Genomic DNA, 20366 nt, shown 5'->3' with positions numbered 1-20366 from the left:
TGGACCCCACATTCACATGATGAACCCCATAATTACATGATGGATCCCATGTTCACGTGACGGAGCCCACAGCCACATGATGAACCCCATGGCCACGTGATGGACCCCTGGGGACATGACGGACCCCATAGCCACGTGATGGACCCCATGGCCACGTGATGAACCCCACGTTCACGTGACGAACCCCACGTTCACGTGATGAACCCCATAACCACGTGATGAACCCCATGGCCACATGATGGATCCCATGGCCACATGATGGATCCCATGTTCACATGATGGACCCCACGTTCACGTGAATCGACTAAACCCCATAGCCACGTGACAGACCCCACGTTCACGTGATGAACCCCATAACCACGTGATGAACCCCATAGCCACGTGATGGACCCCATGGCCACGTGATGAACCCCACGTTCACGCGACGAACCCCACGTTCACGTGATGAACCCCATAACCACGTGATGAACCCCATGGCCATATGATGGATCCCATGTTCACATGATGGACCCCACGTTCACGTGACAAACCCCATAGCCACGTGACAGACCCCACGTTCACGTGATGAACCCCATAACCACGTGATGAACCCCATAGCCATGTGATGGACCCCATGGCCACGTGATGAACCCCACGTTCACGCGACGAACCCCACGTTCACGTGATGAACCCCATAACCACGTGATGAACCCCATGGCCACATGATGGATCCCATGGCCACATGATGGACCCCACGTTCACGTGACGAACCCCATAGCCACGTGACAGACCCCACGTTCACGTGATGAACCCCATAACCACGTGATGAACCCCATAGCCACGTGACGAACCCCATAGCCACGTGACAGACCCCACGTTCACGTGATGAACCCCATAACCACGTGATGAACCCCATAACCACGTGATGAACCCCACGTTCACGTGACGAACCCCACGTTCACGTGATGAACCCCATAACCACGTGATGAACCCCATGGCCACATGATGGATCCCATGTTCACATGATGGACCCCACGTTCACGTGACGAACCCCATAACCACGTGATGAACCCCATAACCACGTGACGAACCCCACGTTCACGTGATGAACCCCATAACCACGTGATGAACCCCATGGCCACATGATGGATCCCACGTTCACGTGACGGATCCCACGTTCACGTGACGAACCCCATAGCCACGTGACAGACCCCACGTTCACGTGATGAACCCCATAACCACGTGATGAACCCCACGTTCATGTGACGAACCCCATAACCACATGATGGATCCCACGTTCACGTGACGGATCCCACGTTCACGTGATGAACCCCACGTCCCCGTGACGACCCTCAAGAAGCCACGCCAACCACGGACCACCCCACCCCACCACCATCCGTCCCCCCACTCACCTTGGCGTCCCCCAGGAAGCGCGAGAGGCACAAGAAGACGTGGCCCCGCAGGCGGAAGTGCTTGGCGGCGTAGACGTCGGGCACGTGGGGGATGTCGGTGTGGGGGGCGAAGACCTGCGCCGTCCCGCTCCACCGATAGACCGAAGGTCTCCTGGCGCCGCTGCAGACCACCAAAGCCGGCCGGCCACCCAACTCCAAGAACTCCAGGTGGGTGTCGCGGTGCCACGGGCGCAGCGCCTGGTGGGGGTAGAACCCTCGGCCACCCCAGCGGAAGAGGGTGCTGGTGCCACCCTTGGAGCTGTCGGCCACCCCCAGGAACCAGTGGCCTCCCAAGCGGGCGCTGGTCACCGCGTGGGGTCTCCTCAACCTGCCGGCGCCCAACGCTTGGAGCCTGACGAATCGGCCGCCGGGACCTCCGGCTCGGCGCCACACGGCCGAAGAGCCGCCCAGTTGGGCCACCACCACCACCAAGGTTCCTCCCAGCTGCAGCGGGTGGCAGGCCACCGGCGAGGTCCCTGCGGGGACGAGGACGTGGGGGACGTTGGACGTGGGACCACCAGTGGTGACCCCCGTGGGGACAAAGATGTGGAGAACGTTGGGCATGGGGTGATGGTGAGGCTCCTCCAGGGACATTGGGGATGGGGCCACCAGTGATGACCCCGTGGGGACAAGGACATGGAGGACATTGGGTGTGGGGTGATGACCCTGGGAGGACACTGGGGATGGGTCCCGGTGGCATTTTTGGGGTCCCCTGGGGGTTTTGAGGGTCCCCAAGGCCATTTTTGGGGTCCCGGTGCCATTTTTGGGGTGCTCTGGGTTTTTTGGGCGGTCCTGGTGCCAGCTTTGGGGTCCCCAGGGATTTTTTTGGGGTCCCAGTGCCAGTTCTGGGGTCCCCTGGGGGGATTTTGAGGGTCCCTGGTGCCAGTTTTGGGGTCCCCTGTTTTTTTGGGGGGGTCCCCGAGGCCAGTTTTGGGGTCCCCTGGGGGTTTTGGGAGTCCCTGAGGCCATTTTTGGGGTCCCCTGTTTTTTTGGGGGGTCCCAGTTCCAGTTTTGGGGTCTCCTGGGGGTTTTGAGGGTCTCTGAGGCCAGTTTTGGGGTCACCTGGTGGGGTTTTGGGATCCCAGGTGCCATTTTTGGGGTCCCCTGGAGGTTTTTGGGGGTCCCAGTGCCATTTTTGGGGTCCCCTGGGGGTTTTGGGAGTCCTTGGGGCCATTTTGGGGGTCTCCTGGGGGTTTTGAGGGTCCCCGGTGCCAGTTTTGGGGTCCCCTGGTGGTTTTGGGAGTCCCTGGGGCCAGTTTTCGGGTCCCCTGGGGGTTTTGGGGCTCCCAGTGCCAGTTTTAGGGTCCCCTGGGGATTTGGGGGTCCCAGTGCCAGTTTTGGGGTCCCCTGGAGGTTTTTTGGTGTCCCAGTGCCATTTTTGGGGTCTCCTGGGGGTTTTGAGGGTCCCCGGTGCCAGTTTTGGGGTCCCCTGGTGGTTTTGGGAGTCCCTGGGGCCAGTTTTCGGGTCCCCTGGGGGTTTTGGGGCTCCCAGTGCCAGTTTTAGGGTCCCCTGGGGATTTGGGGGTCCCAGTGCCAGTTTTGGGGTCCCCTGGAGGTTTTTTGGGGTCCCAGTGCCATTTTTGAGGTCTCCTGGGGGTTTTTGAGGGTCCCCGGTGCCATTTTTGGGGTCCCCTGGGGGTTTTGAGGGTCCCTGGTGCCAGTTTTGGAGTCCCCTGGTGGTTTTGGGAGTCCCTAGGGCCAGTTTTAGGGTCCCCTGGGGGGTTTTTCGAGGGTCCCCGGTGCCAGTTGTTTTGGGGTCCCCTGGGGGTTTTGGGGGCTCCCCAGGAGCTGGGGACTCACCGTTGATGATGGTGGGCGCCCGGAAGCGCCCGGCGAGCTGGTCCCACTCGAGCAGGGCGCAGGCGCCGGCGAAGGGTTGCGCCAGGGCCACCCCCGGGTGCCCCCCCAGCACGAAGGGCTCCGCCGCCAGCGAGGCGAAGGGCAGCGACTGGAAGGGTCGCAGCTCTGCGGGGTCTTCGTCAGCTCCCGGACGCCTGGGCCCCTTGCAGCCCCCACCCGCGGCACCCATCCCCGCTGCGGTCGGCTGGGAGGGACCCAGGCGTCCGGGATGAGGGGACCCAGGCATCCAGGACAAGAAGGGCCCAGGCGTCCGGGACAGGAGGGACCCAGGCGTCCGGGACAAGAAGGGCCCAGGCATCCGGGTCAAGAGGGACCCAGGCGTCCGGGACAGGAGGGACCCAGGCATCTGGGACAAGAAGGGCCCAGGAGTCCGGGACAGGAGGGGCCCAGGCGTCCAGGACAAGAGGGACCCAGGTGTCCAGGACAAGAGGGACCCAGGTGTCCGGGACAAGAGGGGCCCAGGCGTCCGGGACAAGAGGGGCCCAGGCGTCCGGGACAAGAAGGGCCCAGGCGTCCGGGACAGGAGGGACCCAGGCGTCCGGGTCAAGAAGGGCCCAGGCATCCGGGTCAAGAGGGACCCAGGCGTCCGGGACAAGAGGGGCCCAGGCGTCCGGGTCAAGAAGGGCCCAGGACAGGAGGGGCCCAGGCGTCCGGGGCAAGAAGGACCCAGGACAGAAGGGGCCCAGGCGTCCGGGACAGGAGGGACCCAGGCGTCCGGGACAAGAGGGACCCAGGCGTCTTTGTGGGGACCCAGATGTCCAAGGAGGGGCCCAGGCGTCCGGGAAGGGGCCCAGGCGTCCGGGCCGTACCGTGCGCCAGGCAGGCGAAGTCGCGGGGTTGCAGCTGGGCCAGGTGGGTGCCGTTGCGGGGGGGGGGGACCCCGGCAGGTCCCCGCGTCGGCGGTGGCAGCGGCGGTGGCCAACCAGGCCACCAGCCAGCGGAGGTGGCAGTCGCAGCGCCAGGGGTTGCCCCGGAGGTCCCTGGGGGTCGGGGAGGGGGTCACCCGGACGCCTGGGCCCCGCTGGGGACTGCTTGGGGCCACCAGTGTCCCCCCATGTCCCCCCATGTCCCCCATGTCCCCCCGTGTCCTTCCATGTCCCTCCATGTCCCCCCATGTCCCTCCATGTCCCCCATGTCCCCCCATGTCCTTCCCCATATCCCCCATGTCCCCCATGTCCCCCATGTCCCCATATCCCTCCATGTCCCTCCATGTCCCCCCATGTCCCTCCATGTCCCTCCATGTCCCTCCATGTCCCCCATGTCCCTCCATGTCCCCCCATGTCCCTCCATGTCCCCCATGTCCCTCCATGTCCCTCCATGTCCCTCCATGTCCCCCATGTCCCTCCATGTCCCTCCATGTCCCCCCATGTCCCTCCATGTCCCCCCATGTCCTTCCATGTCCCCCATGTCCCCCATGTCCCCCATGTCCCCATATCCCTCCATGTCCCTCCATGTCCCTCCATGTCCCTCCATGTCCCCTATGTCCCACCATGTCCCTCCATGTCCCCCCATGTCCCTCCATGTCCCCTATGTCCCACCATGTCCCCCCATGACCCCCCATGTCCCTCCATGTCCCCCATGTCCCTCCATGTCCCTCCATGTCCCCCATGTCCCCCATGTCCCCCCATGTCCCTCCATGTCCCCCCATGTCCCTCCATGTCCCTCCATGTCCCCTATGTCCCACCATGTCCCTCCATGTCCCCCCATGTCCCTCCATGTCCCCCCATGACCCCCCATGTCCCTCCATGTCCCCCATGTCCCTCCATGTCCCCCATGTCCCCCCCATGTCCCTCCATGTCCCTCCATGTCCCTCCATGTCCCCTATGTCCCACCATGTCCCCCCATGACCCCCCATGTCCCCCATGTCCCTCCACGTCTCCCATGTCCCTCCATGTCCCCCATGTCCCCCCATGTCCCTCCATGTCCCCCCATGTCCCTCCACGTCTCCCATGTCCCTCCATGTCCCTCCATGTCCCTCCATGTCCCTCCACGTCTCCCATGTCCCCCATGTCCCTCCATGTCCCTCCATGTCCCCCCATGTCCCCCATGTCCCTCCATGTCCCTCCATGTCCCTCCATGTCCCTCCATGTCCCCCCATGTCCCTCCATGTCCCCTATGTCCCACCATGTCCCTCCATGTCCCCCCATGTCCCTCCATGTCCCCCCATGACCCCCCATGTCCCTCCATGTCCCCCATGTCCCTCCATGTCCCCCATGTCCCCCCATGTCCCTCCATGTCCCTCCATGTCCCTCCATGTCCCCTATGTCCCACCATGTCCCCCCATGACCCCCCATGTCCCCCATGTCCCTCCACGTCTCCCATGTCCCTCCATGTCCCCCATGTCCCCCCATGTCCCTCCATGTCCCCCCATGTCCCTCCACGTCTCCCATGTCCCTCCATGTCCCTCCATGTCCCCCCATGTCCCTCCATGTCCCCCCATGTCCCTCCACGTCTCCCATGTCCCCCCATGTCCCTCCATGTCCCCCATGTCCCCCCATGTCCCCCCATGTCCCTCCATGTCCCTCATGTCCCTCCATGTCCCCCATGTCCCCCCATGTCCCCCCATGTCCCTCCATGTCCCTCCATGTCCCCCCATGTCCCCCCATGTCCCTCCATGTCCCTCCATGTCCCATGTCCCCCCATGTCCCCCATGTCCCCCCATGTCCCTCCACGTCTCCCATGTCCCTCCACGTCTCCCATGTCCCTCCATGTCCCCCCATGTCCCCCCATGTCCCTCCACGTCTCCCATGTCCCCCATGTCCCTCCATGTCCCTCCATGTCCCTCCATGTCCCCCCATGTCCCCCATGTCCCTCCATGTCCCCCCATGACCCTCCATGTCCCTCATGTCCCTCCATGTCCCTCCATGTCCCTCCATGTCCCTTCATGTCCCCCCATGTCCCTCCATGTCCCCCATGTCCCCCCATGTCCCCCATGTCCCTCCATGTCCCCCCATGTCCCTCCACGTCTCCCATGTCCCCCATGTCCCTCCACGTCTCCCATGTCCCTCCATGTCCCTCCATGTCCCCCCATGTCCCTCCATGTCCCCCCATGTCCCCCCATGTCCCTCCATGTCCCCCATGTCCCTCCATGTCCCCCCATGTCCCCCCATGTCCCTCCATGTCCCTCCATGTCCCCCCATGTCCCTCCATGTCCCTCCATGTCCCCCCATGTCCCTCCACGTCTCCCATGTCCCTCCATGTCCCTCCATGTCCCTCCATGTCCCCCCATGTCCCTCCATGTCCCCCCATGTCCCCCCATGTCCCTCCATGTCCCTCCATGTCCCCCCATGTCCCCCCATGTCCCTCCATGTCCCTCCATGTCCCCCATGTCCCTCCATGTCCCCCCATGTCCCTCCATGTCCCCCATGTCCCCCCATGTCCCTCCATGTCCCCCCATGTCCCCCCATGTCCCCCCATGTCCCCCCATGTCCCCCCATGTCCCTCCATGTCCCTCCATGTCCCATGTCCCCCCATGTCCCCCCATGTCCCTCCACGTCTCCCATGTCCCCCCATGTCCCCCCATGTCCCTCCATGTCCCCTCATGTCCCCCCATGTCCCTCCATGTCCCCCCATGTCCCCCCATGTCCCCCCATGTCCCTCCACGTCTCCCATGTCCCCCCATGTCCCCCCATGTCCCTCCACGTCTCCCATGTCCCTCCATGTCCCCCCATGTCCCCCCATGTCCCCCCATGTCCCTCCATGTCCCCCCATGTCCCCCCATGTCCCCCCATGTCCCTCCATGTCCCCCCATGTCCCCCCATGTCCCCCCATGTCCCTCCACGTCTCCCATGTCCCCCCATGTCCCCCCATGTCCCTCCACGTCTCCCATGTCCCTCCATGTCCCCCCATGTCCCTCCATGTCCCTCCATGTCCCCCCATGTCCCCCCATGTCCCTCCATGTCCCCCCATGTCCCCCCATGTCCCCCCATGTCCCTCCATGTCCCCCCATGTCCCCCCATGTCCCTCCATGTCCCTCCATGTCCCATGTCCCCCCATGTCCCCCCATGTCCCTCCACGTCTCCCATGTCCCCCCATGTCCCCCCATGTCCCTCCACGTCTCCCATGTCCCTCCATGTCCCCCCATGTCCCCCCATGTCCCTCCACGTCTCCCATGTCCCTCCATGTCCCTCCATGTCCCTCCATGTCCCATGTCCCCCCATGTCCCCGATGTCCCCGATGTCCCCGTGTCCCCTCACAGGTGCGTCAGGGTCTCCAGCCCCTTGAACAGGTCCCTGGGCAGCGTCTCCAGCCCGTTGTTGGCCAAGCTCCTGCAGGGACACCATGGGGACACCCCGGGGGGGGGGGGGGACAGGGGACACCGGGATGGGGGACACGGGGAGCCACCACGGGCAGGGAGCAGCCGAGGGAGCAGGACGTGGGGAGGGGACGGGGACGGGGGTCACCCGTGGGGTGGGGGACACCCATGGGGACAAGGGACACCCCGGGGACGGTGACACCCACGGGATGGGGGCACGAGGACCTTGGGGACATGGGGACGCGGAGACAGGGGACACCTGGGAGACGTGAGACCTTGGAGACACGGGGACGTGGAGATGGGGGACGTGGGGACATTTTGGGGACAGAGACACGGGGAGGGGACAGGGACATGGGGACCCTTGGGGACACCTTGGGGACCCCTTGGGGACATGGGACCCCTTGAGAACCTGGGGCCACCCCATGGATGGAGTCACAGGAACATGGTGGCACCTCAGGGACATTGGGACTCGGGGAGGGGACGGGGACATGGGGACCCTTGGGGACCCCTTGGGGACACAAGATCCCTTGGGGACACCTTGGGGACACCTTGGGGACACGGGACACCTTGAGGACCTGGGGACACCCCATGGGCAGAGTCACAGGGACATGGTGGCACCTCAGGGACGTTGGGACTCAGGGAGGGGACAGGGACATGGGGACCCTCGGGGACACCTTGGGGACACGAGACCCCTTGGGGACCCTTGGGGACACCTTGGGGACACGCACAGGTAGAGCAGCCCCCGCAGCCCCCGCAGCGCCGAGGGCGCGATGGCCCCGACCTCGTTGTCCTCGATGAACCTGGGGACACCGGTGCCACCGTCACCCCTGGGGCCCCCCAGTGCCACCAGTGTCCTCCCAGTCTCTCCCAGTGTCCCCAGTCCCCCCCAGTGTCCCAGGGCCACCAGGGTCCCTCCAGGGCCACCACCATCCCCACCAGGTCCCCAAGGTCCCCTGGGGTCCCACCACCGTCCCCCAGACCCATAGTGTCCCCAGGAGCCCCAATGTCCCCCCCCCCAGTGCCACCAGTCCCCTCCCAGTCCCCTCCCAGTACATCCCAGTACATCCCAGTGCTCACAGATGCTCCAGCAGCACCAGCCCGGCGAAGGCCCCGTCCCCGATGGTCCCCAAGCGCCCGGCGGTGACCAGCCTGCGGGGACACGTCGCTGCCACCAGCCCCCGGGGACACCCCGGGGACACCACGGGGATGGGGACACCCAGGGACACCTGGGGACACCAGGGACGCCGGGGACAGGGACACCTGGGGGCACCGAGGGGTGGGGACACCCCCCACTGCCACCCCCAGGGACACCGTGGGGACACAGCACGGCCACCCTGGGGATGGGGACAGCCGGGGACAAGCCAAGGACACGTCCCTGCTGCCCTGGGGACAACCTGGGGACAGGGACAACCTGGGGACACCTTGGGGACGGGCAGGGCCTGGACATGGGGTGAGGATGGGTTGGGGACAGGGTGGGGACGGGTTGGGGACACCCCAGGGACAGGTTGGGAACAGGTTGGGGACACCCTGGGGACACGTTGGGGACATTGCGGGGACAGGTTGGGGACACGTTGGGGATGGGTTGGGAACACTCTGGGGACACGTTGGGGACATGTTGGAGATGGGTTGGAGACAGGTTGGGGACACCCTGGGGACGGGTTGGGGCCATCGTGGGGATGAGTTGGGGACACCCTGGGGACACGCTGGGGACATTGCGGGGACAAGTTGGGGACATGTTGGGGATGGGTTGGGGACACCCTGGGGACACATTGGGGACAGGTTGGGAGACAACCTGGGGACACATTGGGGATGGGTTGGGGACATCACCGGGACAGGTTGGAGACAGGTTGGGGACACCCCAGGGATGGGTTGGGGACAGGTTGGGGACACATTGGGGCCATCGTGGGGATGAGTTGGGGACACTCTGGGGACACTTTGGGGACATTGTGGGGATGGGTTGGGGACAGGTTGGGGACACATTGGGGACATCATGGGGATGAGTTGGGGACACTCTGGGGACATGTTGGGGACATTGTGGGGACACGTTGGGGACACGTTGGGGACACCCTGGGATGGGTTGGGGACAGGTTGGGGCCATCGTGGGGATGAGTTGGGGACACCCTGGGGACACATTGGGGACATTGCGGGGACAGGTTGGGGACACATTGGGGATGGGTTGGGGACATCACCGGGACAGGTTGGAGACAGGTTGGGGACACCGTGAGGACACCCTGGGGACATGTTGGGGACATGGTGGGGATGAGTTGGGGACACGTTAGAGATGGGTTGGGGACACCCTGGGGACATGTTGGGGACAGGTTGGGGCCACCGCGGGGCCGTACAGGAGCTGCAGGGCCGGGGTGTCGCGGAAGCTGCCCTCGGCCAGGACGTCGAGCTGCCACCGCACCAGCGACCTGGGGACACGAGGGGACACGGCTGGGACACGGGGGGGACACGGGGACATGGCAGGGACATGGTGGGACACAGTGGGACGTGGGGACATGGGGACATGGCGGGACACAGCTGGGGACACTGGGGGGACACTGGGACATGGGGACATGGCTGGGACATGGGGACATGGGGACACAACTGGGACCAGTCTGGGGACACTGGGGACAAACCGGGACCCGTCCCAGCCCCCCCCTCCCCCCACCCCCGCCCGGCTCCCTCCCTCCCTCCCCCTCCCCCCCACCGCCGCCGCGAGGGGCGGGGCTTCCCGCGGTGACGTCAGGGGATCCCCGCCGGGGAGGGGGGGAGCAGTGCGGGGGCGGGGCCAGAGTGAGGAGCGCGGGGGCGGGGCCGGAGTGAGGGGGCGTGGTGGGGGCCGCGGGGGCGGGGCCGGAGTGAGGAGCGCGGGGCCGGGGGCGGAGCCACGCGTGGGGGGGCTCGCGCGTGGGAGGGATCCCGAGGGGCGATTTTTTGGGGGGGGGGGGAACCGGCGGGGGGGGGGAGGTTCAAGGGGGGTCACGGGAGGGAGGGGGGAGGGGAGGGGAAATCCCGAGTGGGCGGGGTCCCGCGTGGGGGGGGGGCGGGGCCTCACTCACAGGGCGGCGAGGCGGGGGTGGAGCCCGCGGGGAAGCCCCGCCCCCCCGCGGCACAGCGCCTGCTCCCGGGAGCACTGGCAGCCGGGGGGGCAACCGCGCCGGGGCCCCGCCCCTTCCCCGGGCCTAGGCCACGCCCCCTCCCCGGGCCCAGGCCCCGCCCCCACCGCCGCCCGCCCCCGCCGCCGTGGCGCCCTATAGGGTCCCCCGAGGGGTCCCACTGGGGGACGCCCCGCCCACGCGGGAGGCCCCGCCCACGCGGGAAGCCCCGCCCACGCGGGAAGCCCCGCCCACTCGCCACCCCCCACGCAGGGGGGACCCGTCACCCGGGGGGGACCCGCGTGGGGGCACCGACCCGGCTCCCGGCCCCACCCGCGGGGGGGCCCCGCCCACTCGCCCCGCCCCTCCCGCTCGCCCCGCCCCTCCTCCCCGCCCCCTCCCCGGGGATCCCCCCCCCACGCGGGACCCGCCGCCCATGCGGGAGCCGCCAGCAGCAGCGCCAGCGCCAGGGGGGGGCCCCGGCGCCGCCCCCCCGCCCGCCCCATCGTGGCCCCCCCCCCAAATTACCCCCCTCCGCGAGATTCCCCCCCCCGCGTGGGATTTGCCCCCCCCCCCGCGTGAGATTTGCCCCCCCCCGTGGGATCTGCCCCCCCCCCCCCCCCGCGTGGGATTTGCCCCCGGCGGCAGCGGAGCTCCCGGTCGCGGCTCCTGCGGGTGGTGGCAGCGGTGGCGGCAGCGGCCCCGGACGCCTGGGCCCCTCCCGGACGCCTGGGCCCCTCCCCCCCCAGCTGCCTGCCCCCCGGCGTGGGGGGGGGGAGGGAGGGAGGGGGGGCGCGGCCGGACTCCTGGGTCCTTCCTCCCCCCCCCCCCCCCCGGTCAGCCGGACGCCTGGGCCCCTCCCAGATGCCTGGGTCTCCCCTAACTCCGCCCCCAGACGCCTGGGCCCCTTCTGGGTCCCCCCGGATGCCTGGGCCCCTCCCGGACGCCTGGGCCCTTTCTGGGTCCCCTCGGACGCCTGGGCCCCTTCTGGGTCCCCCTGGACGCCTGGGCCCCTCCCGGACGCCTGGGCCCTTTCTGGTCCCCCCGGACGCCTGGGCCCCTCCCGGATGCCTGGGCCCTTTCTGGTTCCCCCCGGACGCCTGGGCCCCTCCCGGATGCCTGGGCCCCTTCTGGGTCCCCCCGGACGCCTGGGCCCTTTCTGGTTCGCCCCGGACGCCTGGGCCCCTCCCAGATGCCTGGGCCCTTTCTGGGTCCCCTCGGATGCCTGGGCCCCTTCTGGGTCCCCCCAGACGCCTGGGCCCCTCCCGGATGCCTGGGCCCCTTCTGGGTCCCCCCGGACGCCTGGGCCCTTTCTGGTTCGCCCCGGATGCCTGGGCCCCTCCCGGATGCCTGGGCCCCTTCTGGGTCCCCCCAGACTCCAGGGTCCCTCCCGGATGCCTGGGCCCCTTCTGGGTCCCCCCGGACGCCTGGGCCCCTCCCGGATGCCTGGGCCCCTTCTGGGTCCCCCCGGACGCCTGGCCCCCCCCCCCGATGTCTGGGTCCCCCGGGGTGGGGGCAGGGCAGGCCCGGACGCCTGGGCCCCCCCCCCCCTTCCTTCCCCCCCCCCCCCCCCGGACGCCTGGGCCCCTGGGGGTGGACAAAGGCGCCGCTGTTGCCGCCTGGCCGGAGGCTGGAGCCGCACAGAGAGGCCTTGTGTGGGGACACGGGGGGGGGGGGGGACGGACACGGGACAAGGGGGACACGGGGGGGGACACGGGACATGTCCTGGACAGGGGAAGGACCCGGGACACGTTGGGGACACATTGGGGACATGGGGACACAGGGACACGTTAGAGACATGGGATGGGCCTGGGGACATGGGACACTTTAGGGACACGTTAGGGACACAGGACACATTGGGGACACATTGGGGACATGGGACACACTGGGACCTGGGAGGGGACACGGGACGGATGTAGGGACACGGGACACATTAGGGACGCAGGAGGGGACCCGGGATGGACATGGGGACATGGGACACAGGGACACGGGAGGGGACACGGGATGGATACGAGATGGACACGGGGACAGAGACACAGGACACATTGGGGACACGGGACGGACATGGGACAGACATGGGGACATGGGACACATTAGGGACACAGGACAGACACGGGATGGGGACACAGCACATGTCAGGGACATGAGACACAGGGACATGGGACAGACCCGGAGACATGGGACACATTAGGGACACGGGAGGGACATGGGAACATGGGACATGTTAAGGACATATGAGGGACACGGGACAGACACAAGGACATGGGACACGATGGGGACATGGGACGGACCTGGGATGGACATGGGGACATGGGATATGTTGGGGACATGTTAGGGACATGGTGGGGGGACACAGGACACGTTACGGACATGGGATGGACATGGGATGGACACAGGACAGACATGGGGACATGGGACACGTTAGGGACCTGGGAGGGGACACGAGATGGACATGGGGACATGGGACACATTAGGGACGTGGGGACACGGGACAGACACGGGACATGTTAGGGACACGGGACACATTGGGGACACAGGAGGGGACACGGGAGGGGACACGGGTGTGCGGGGACACGGGCCGACACACGGGCGCCAGCCGGGGACCTCGGGGACCTTGGGGACGCTCTGGTGTCACCCGCTGACGTCACCGGGGTATTTTGGGGCCTGGCACCAGGCGGCCGGTAAAAATAGCTGCTCCCTGGCGGGGGCCCAGGCGTCCGGGAAGGGCCCAGGCGTCCGGGAGGGGCCCAGGCGTCCGAGAGGGGCCCAGGCGTCCGGGAGCCCAGGTACCTGCGGGCCCCTGCGTCACCCTCTGCCCCCGGTGGGGCCCAGGCGTCCGGGAAGGTCCCAGGCATCCGAGAGGGGCCCAGGCGTCCGGGAAGGGCCCAGGTGTCCGGGAGGGACCCAGGCGTCCGGGGGGGACCCAGGTGTCCGAGTGGGGCCCAGGCGTCCGGGAGGGGCCCAGGCGTCCAGGAGGGACCCAGGCGTCCGGGAGGGGCCCAGGTGTCTGGGAAGGGCCCAGGTGTCCGGGAGGGACCCAGGTGTCCGAGTGGGGCCCAGGCGTCCGAGAGGGGCCCAGGCGTCCGGGGGGGACCCAGGTGTCCAGGAAGGGGCCCAGGCGTCCGGGAAGGGCCCAGGCATCTGGCCTGAAGGTGGACGCAGGAGGCAAGGGAAGGGGGTGAGGGGGCACCCGGACGCCTGGGCCCCTCCCGGACGCCTGGGCCCTTCTCGGACGCCTGGGCCCCTCCCGGACGCCTGGGCCCCTGGGACAGTCGGGGGGGGGGTTGGGTGTCCCCGGACGCCTGGGCCCCTCTGTGGCGGGGGGGGGGGGGAGGCACCGGCCCCAGTGGGCAAACAGCAGGGGAGGGGCCAAGGCCACGTCACCACGGCAACGGCCCTCGACCCCGGGCGGGGGGGGGAGGGAGGGAGGGAGGGGGAGGCAACACACGCGTGTGGGTCCGTGTTGGTCCCAGCACACACGTGTCTGGGGGGGGTCACACATGTGTGGGGTCACCTGGGGGGTTGCACACGCGTGTGTGTCTGAGCACACACGTGTCCGGGGGCGTCACATGTGTGGAGGGTCACCCAGGGGGTCACACATGCCTGGGGACCTAAGAACACGCGTGTACGGGGGGTCACACACATGTGTGGGGTCACCTGGGGGGTCACACATGCGTGGGGGTCTGTGTCAGACTGGGGACACGCGTGTGGGGGGGGTCACACACGATTGGGAGGTCACTGTGGGGGTCTCACACGCATGTGGGTCCAAGAACACGCATGTATGGGAGGGTCACACACGTGGGGGGGTCACCTGGGGGGTCACACATGCATGTGGGCCCGTGTTGGACTGGGGACACCTGTGGGGGGGGGTCACACACGTGTGGGGTCACCCAGGGAGTCACACACGCGTGTTGATCTGAGCACACGCGTGTCCGGGGGAGTCACACACACGTGGGGGGTCACCCAGGGGGTCACACACACGTGTGGGTCCAAGCACACGTATGTCCAGGGGGTCACATGTGTGTGGGGTCACCTGGGCGGTCACACACGTGTGTGGGTCCAAGCACACGCGTGTCTAGGGGGTCACCCACGTGTGGGGGGTCACCCACGGGGTCACACACGCGTGTTGGTCTGTGTCAGCCCCAGCACACGCGTGTCAGGGGCTCACACACACGTGGGGAGTCACCGTGGGGGGTCTCACACGCGTGTGGGGTCACCATGGGGTCGCACACGCATGTGGGTCCAAGCACACGCGTGTCCAGGGGGGGTCACACGTGTGGGGGGGTCCCCGGGGGGTCACACACATGTGTTGGCCCGTGTCATCCCCAGCACACGCGTGTCGGTGGGTCACACACGTGTGGGGTCACCTAGAGGGTTGCACACGCATGTGGGCCCGTGTGGGCCCAATTACACGCGTGTCCGGGGGGGTCACACACGTGTGTGGGGTCACCGTGGGGGTCTCACACGCGTGTGGGCCTAAGAACACACATGTCCGGGGGGGTCGCACACATGTGGGGGGTCACCCGGGGGTGGCACACGCGTGTGTGGGTCCAAGCACACGCGCGTCCAGGGGGTCACACATGTGTGTGGGGTCACCGTGGGGGGTGGGTCTCCCATGCGTGTGGGCCTAAGAACTTGCGTGTCTGGGGGGGGGTCACACACACCCACGCGTGGGGGTGGGTCCCCGAGGGGGGGTGTCACCCCCGCGTGTCGTCCTGTGTCGCCCTCCCCCCAGCACACGCGTGGGCCGGCGAGCGGCGCCCGGCCATGGCACCTGGCGCCCTGCTGCTGCTGCTGCCTGCGCTGCTGCCTGCGCTGCTGCCTGCGGCTGCCCGTGGAGGTGAGACCCGGACGCGTGGGCCCCTTTGTGGGGGGGGAGGGGCGCCCGGATGCCTGGGCCCCTCACCTCACCTCTCCCCCCCCCCCCCCTGCAGAGCCACCGCCGGAGCCCGACCGCTTCTACTACGGTGAGCGGGGCCGCGCGTGGCGCCGCGTGTTGTCGCGTGCCGTGACATCACGGGCTGTCACGTGTCACGCGCTGTCACGTGGCGTGGCGCCGCGTGGGGCCGCGTGGCGTTCTGTGTCGTCGCGGCGCCACGCGTCATCGTGCATTGTCACGTGTCGTTGCGTGGCATCGTGTATCGTCACGTGGCGTCACGTCACGACATCATGTCGTGTGTTGTCACGTGCCGCATGTTGTCACGTGTTATGTGTTGTCTTGTGTCATCATGTATCGTCATGTCATGTTGTCACGTGTCATGTATCACCATGCGTGATGTATCGCGACAGGTGTCATCACGTCATGTGTCGTCATGTGTTGTCATGTGTCATATTGCATGTCACGTGTGTCACATCGTCACATGTCATCATGTATCATCATGTCTCATGTCATTGTCATGTATCATGTGGCATCACGTCATGACATCACATCATGTGTCATGTGTTGTCACATCGCATGTTATCATGTGTCGTGTTGTCTTGTGTCATGTATTGTCACATCACGTCGTCATGTGTTGTCACGTGTCATGTATCACCGTGTCATATATCATCGCACGTCACATGTCATCATGTATCATCATGTCACGTCATTGTGTGTCATGTATCGTCACGTGGTGTCATGACATCACGTCATGTGCCGTGTTGTCACGTGTCACATGTTGTCACGTGTCGTGCTGTGTCATCATGTATCGTCACGTCACATCATCACGTGTCATCATGTATCACCATGTGTCATGTACCACGCCACGTGTCATCATGTCATCATGTGTCGTCATGCATCACCATGTGTCATATATCATCGCATGTCACGTATGTCATGTATCGTCACGTGTCATCATGTATCATGTCACGTCATTGTGTGTCATGTATCGTCACGTGGCGTCACGTCATGACATCACATGTCATGTGCTGTCACGTGTCGTGTTGTCACATGTTGCTGCATGTTGTCACGTGTTGTTGTGTGTGTTGTCGTGTCATCATGTATCATCATGTCATGTCATCGTGTCGTCACGTGTCACTATGTATCACCGTGTGTCATGTATCATGTTGTCATGTGTCATGTCATCACATCACGTCGTGTCATCACGTGTTGTCATGTTTTGTCACGTGTCATCATGTATCACCATGTCATCATGTATCATCACGTTGTCACGTCACGTCGTGTCATCACGTCACCACGTGTCATGTGTCATCACGTGTCATCACATGTCATTGTGTGTCAAGTGTTGTCGTGTTACACGTCATTGTGTGTCACCATGTGTCATCGCATGTCACTGTGCGTTGCACGTGTGGCCGAGGAGGGGGCAGGTGTCACAGGCGCCGTGGGGGGAGGGGCGGGGCGCCCGTGCGTGTCACCGTGTGTCACCGCGTGTCACCGACTGTCCCCCCCTCCCCCCGCCCAGACTACGACTCCCTGCGCGTCGGGGGCCTCGTCTTCGCCGGCGTCCTCTTCGGCCTCGGCGTCGCCCTCATCCTCAGTGAGTGACACGACACCGCGACAACACCGCGACCACACCGCAACAACACCGCGACGCCCTGACTTTGCGACACTGCGGCGATGCGGCACCCGCCCGCGGCGCTCCCGCAACAGCCGCCCCCGCAACAGCTCTACAACAGGCGGAACGGCCCCCCCCCCCCGGGACACCCCTCTCCAGTGACACCCTAACACCCAGCAGCCCCCCCCAACACCCAACACCCCACCCAACACCCTCCGGCACCCCCAGGACACCCCGACACCCTGCGCTTTCCCGCCCAACACCCGCACAGCACCCCCGAAAACACCCCGACGCCCCGGAAAGAGACCCTGAACCACCCTCGCAGCGCCCCAGGGGCACAACACCCCCACGACACCCCCGCAGCACCCACGACGTCCCCCAAACACCCCCACAACACCCCAATACACTTCAAATCGCCCCGACAACACCCGCGAGACCCGACAACACCCCAAAACGCCCCCAAACTCTCCCCAACACCCCAACGCCCCCCAACGCACATCGAATCGCCCTGACAACACCGAGACCCAACAACACCCCCAAACTCCCCCAAACACCTCTGCAATGCCCCAGCATCCCTAAACACCCCAACAGCTCTCTGCAACACCCTCACAACACCCCCCCGCATCCCTGCAACACCCCCAAACCAGCCCCAATAGCCCAAAAAGCAGCCCTGAAACTACACCCAGCGCACCCCAAACACCCCAGCAGCACCCCAACAACCCTCACAGCTTGTTGCAACACCCCATGATACCCCAGCACCCCAAAACACCCCCAAACCCCAACAGCCCCACAGCCCAACACCCTCCAATGGCCCACTGCATCCCAACACCCTCTGAAACAGCCCCACAACACCATCAACACCTGCAACACCCACAAAACACCCCCGCAACACCCAATGTTGCCAGCACCCCCCCCAGACACCCCAAAACCCTCCACAACACCTTCAACATGCCTGCAGGATCCACAACTGCCCCCAACACCCTCACAACACCCCATCAACAACCCCAACACCCTGCAAAACACCCCCACAACTCCCCAACACCACAGCACCCCCATAATATCCACAACTGCCCCCGAACACCCTCACAACACCCCTACAGCACCCCCCAATGCCCTGCAGAACACTGTACAACACCCTAACACCCTCCCACAACACAACACCCCACTAAAACACCCCCAACACCCCAACAGCCTCACAACACCCCTACAGCACCCCACAACACACTTCAAAACACCCCACCACACCCCAACACCCTCCAACACCCCACAAAAACACCCGCAGCACCTCAACACCCCAATAACACCCTCACAACATCCACGGCTGCCCCCCCAACACTCTCACAACACCCCCACAGCACCCACAACACCCCAACACCTCCCGCAACACCCCAACATCCCCAACACCCCACAAAAACACCCCCAACACCCCCGCAACACCCCAACACCCCCAACCCTCCCCCCCGTCCCCCACCACTGGGGCCCAGGCGTCCGGGTGCCCCCCCAAAGGGGCCCAGGCGTCCGGGCGCCCCACGGCTCCGCTCTCCCTTCCAGGCCGCCGCTGTCGCTGCAAATTCGACCAACAGCCCAAGTAACTGGGGCGACTGGGAGGCACTGGGGGGACTGGGAGGGGAATTGGGGGGGCACTGGGGTAACTGGGAGGCACTGGGAGGGCACTGGGTGGGAACTGGGAGAGCACTGGGGTAACTGGGAGGCACTGGGGGGACTAGGAGGGGAATCAGGGGGACACTGGAGTAACTGGGAGGCACTGGGAGGGCACTGGGTGGGAACTGGGAGAGCACTGGGGTAACTGGGAAGCACTGGGAGGGCACTGGGGGGACTGGGAGGGGAATCAGGGGGCACTGGAGTAACTGGGAGGCACTGGGAGGGCACTGGGTGGGAACTGGGAGAGGAATTGGGGGGACACTGGGGTTAACGGGGGTAACTGGGAGGTAACTGGGGGCAACTGGGAGTAACTAGGGAATAACTAGGGGTAACTGGGATGTAACTGGGGGGTAACTGGGGGGGGGGAACTGGGGGTAACTGGGAGCAACTGGGGGATAACTGGGACCCCCCTGGCTGCCGCAGGACGGGGGAACCCGACGAGGAGGAGGGAGCCCTGCGACAGTCGATCCGCCGTGAGCACCCGGACGCCTGGGTCCCTTTGGGTGGGGGGGGGGGCCCGGACGCCTGGGTCCCTTTGGGTGGGGGGGGGGCACCCGGACGCCTGGGCCCCTTGGGTGGGGGGGGGGCACCCGGACGCCTGGGCCCCCCCTTAACCCTTTCCCGTCTGCGCAGGTCTGTCCACCCGGATGCGCTAGAGCAGCCGCCGGGGGTGAGTCGTCACCCGGACGCTTGGGCCCCCCCCGGGGGTGTTGGGGGGGGGGTCGGGGGGCGCCCGGACGCCTGGGTCCCTTCGCCGCAGTGACACCCCCCCCCTTTTCCTCCTCTTGCAGGTGTCACCCCCCCACCCCGAGCCCAGAGCCGTGTCCCGGGCAGCCGCAACACCCCGCGCGACACACGGTGACAGTCGCACATGCCTGTGCGCCGCCACCGCCGCCTGTCCCCGCTGCCCCCTTCCGGCCCTGCCCAATAAATGCTGCAACCGCCGGCCGCGCCTGTCGCTGGTGTGGGGTGTGCAGTGGTGGGTGTTGCGTGTCACGGGGTTGTGAGCCGGGTGTCTGGGTGTTGTGGGTCGGGGCGTCGTTTTGGCGCGCGCCAGGTGTTGCGCGTCGGGGTGTTGTGGGTGTCGCGGCGGTGGCCATTGCGCTGCCGGGTGTTGCTGTGTTGTGACGTCACGCTGCTGGGTGTTGCTTTGTCGCTCATGGGGCGTCATGGTTGGGGTGTTGTGGTCGGGGGGGGGTTGGGTGTCGTTCTGTTGCGCACCGCGTGTTGCCTGCTGGGTGTTGTGGGTCAGCTGTTGTGGGTCGAGGTGTTGGGACTGGGGCGGGGGGGAGTCATTTTGTTGTATGCTGGGTGATGCTCATTAGGTGTTGGGGTGTTGCATTGGTGGCTGTTGCATTGGTGGGTGTTGTTGGGTGTTTTGCTGCGGTATTACAGTGCCGGGTGCCATTTTGCCGGTTGTGGGCGGAGGGTTGTGGTGCTGGGGGTGTCACGGGGCTGGTTGTGGCATTGATGGGTGTTGGGGTGTTGTGACTTGGTTGTGTGTCAAGCATTACACGCTGTTGCGTTAGGGCTGTCGCGGTGCCATCATTTTACTGGTTGTGTTGTAGGTCGGGTGTTGCGGTGT

General features: G+C 66.0%; 1 protein-coding gene across 1 annotated transcript; it reads right to left on the bottom strand.

Annotated features, from left to right (window-relative positions):
• Positions 1–1331: 1331 nt before the first annotated feature.
• On the bottom strand, positions 1332–13480 carry LOC136996554 (leucine-rich repeat LGI family member 4-like). Its single transcript, XM_067317447.1, is given in 10 exon segments — positions 1332–1906; positions 3231–3395; positions 4100–4151; positions 4153–4270; positions 7487–7558; positions 8274–8345; positions 8623–8694; positions 9888–9959; positions 10590–10712; positions 13416–13480. Coding segments are annotated over 10 exon segments (1386 nt in total).
• Positions 13481–20366: the final 6886 nt, after the last annotated feature.

Source organism: Apteryx mantelli, unplaced genomic scaffold, assembly GCF_036417845.1.
Source record: "Apteryx mantelli isolate bAptMan1 unplaced genomic scaffold, bAptMan1.hap1 HAP1_SCAFFOLD_404, whole genome shotgun sequence".
Classification (NCBI taxonomy): Eukaryota; Metazoa; Chordata; class Aves; order Apterygiformes; family Apterygidae; genus Apteryx; species Apteryx mantelli.
This window is presented reverse-complemented; position numbering and strand designations above follow the sequence as displayed.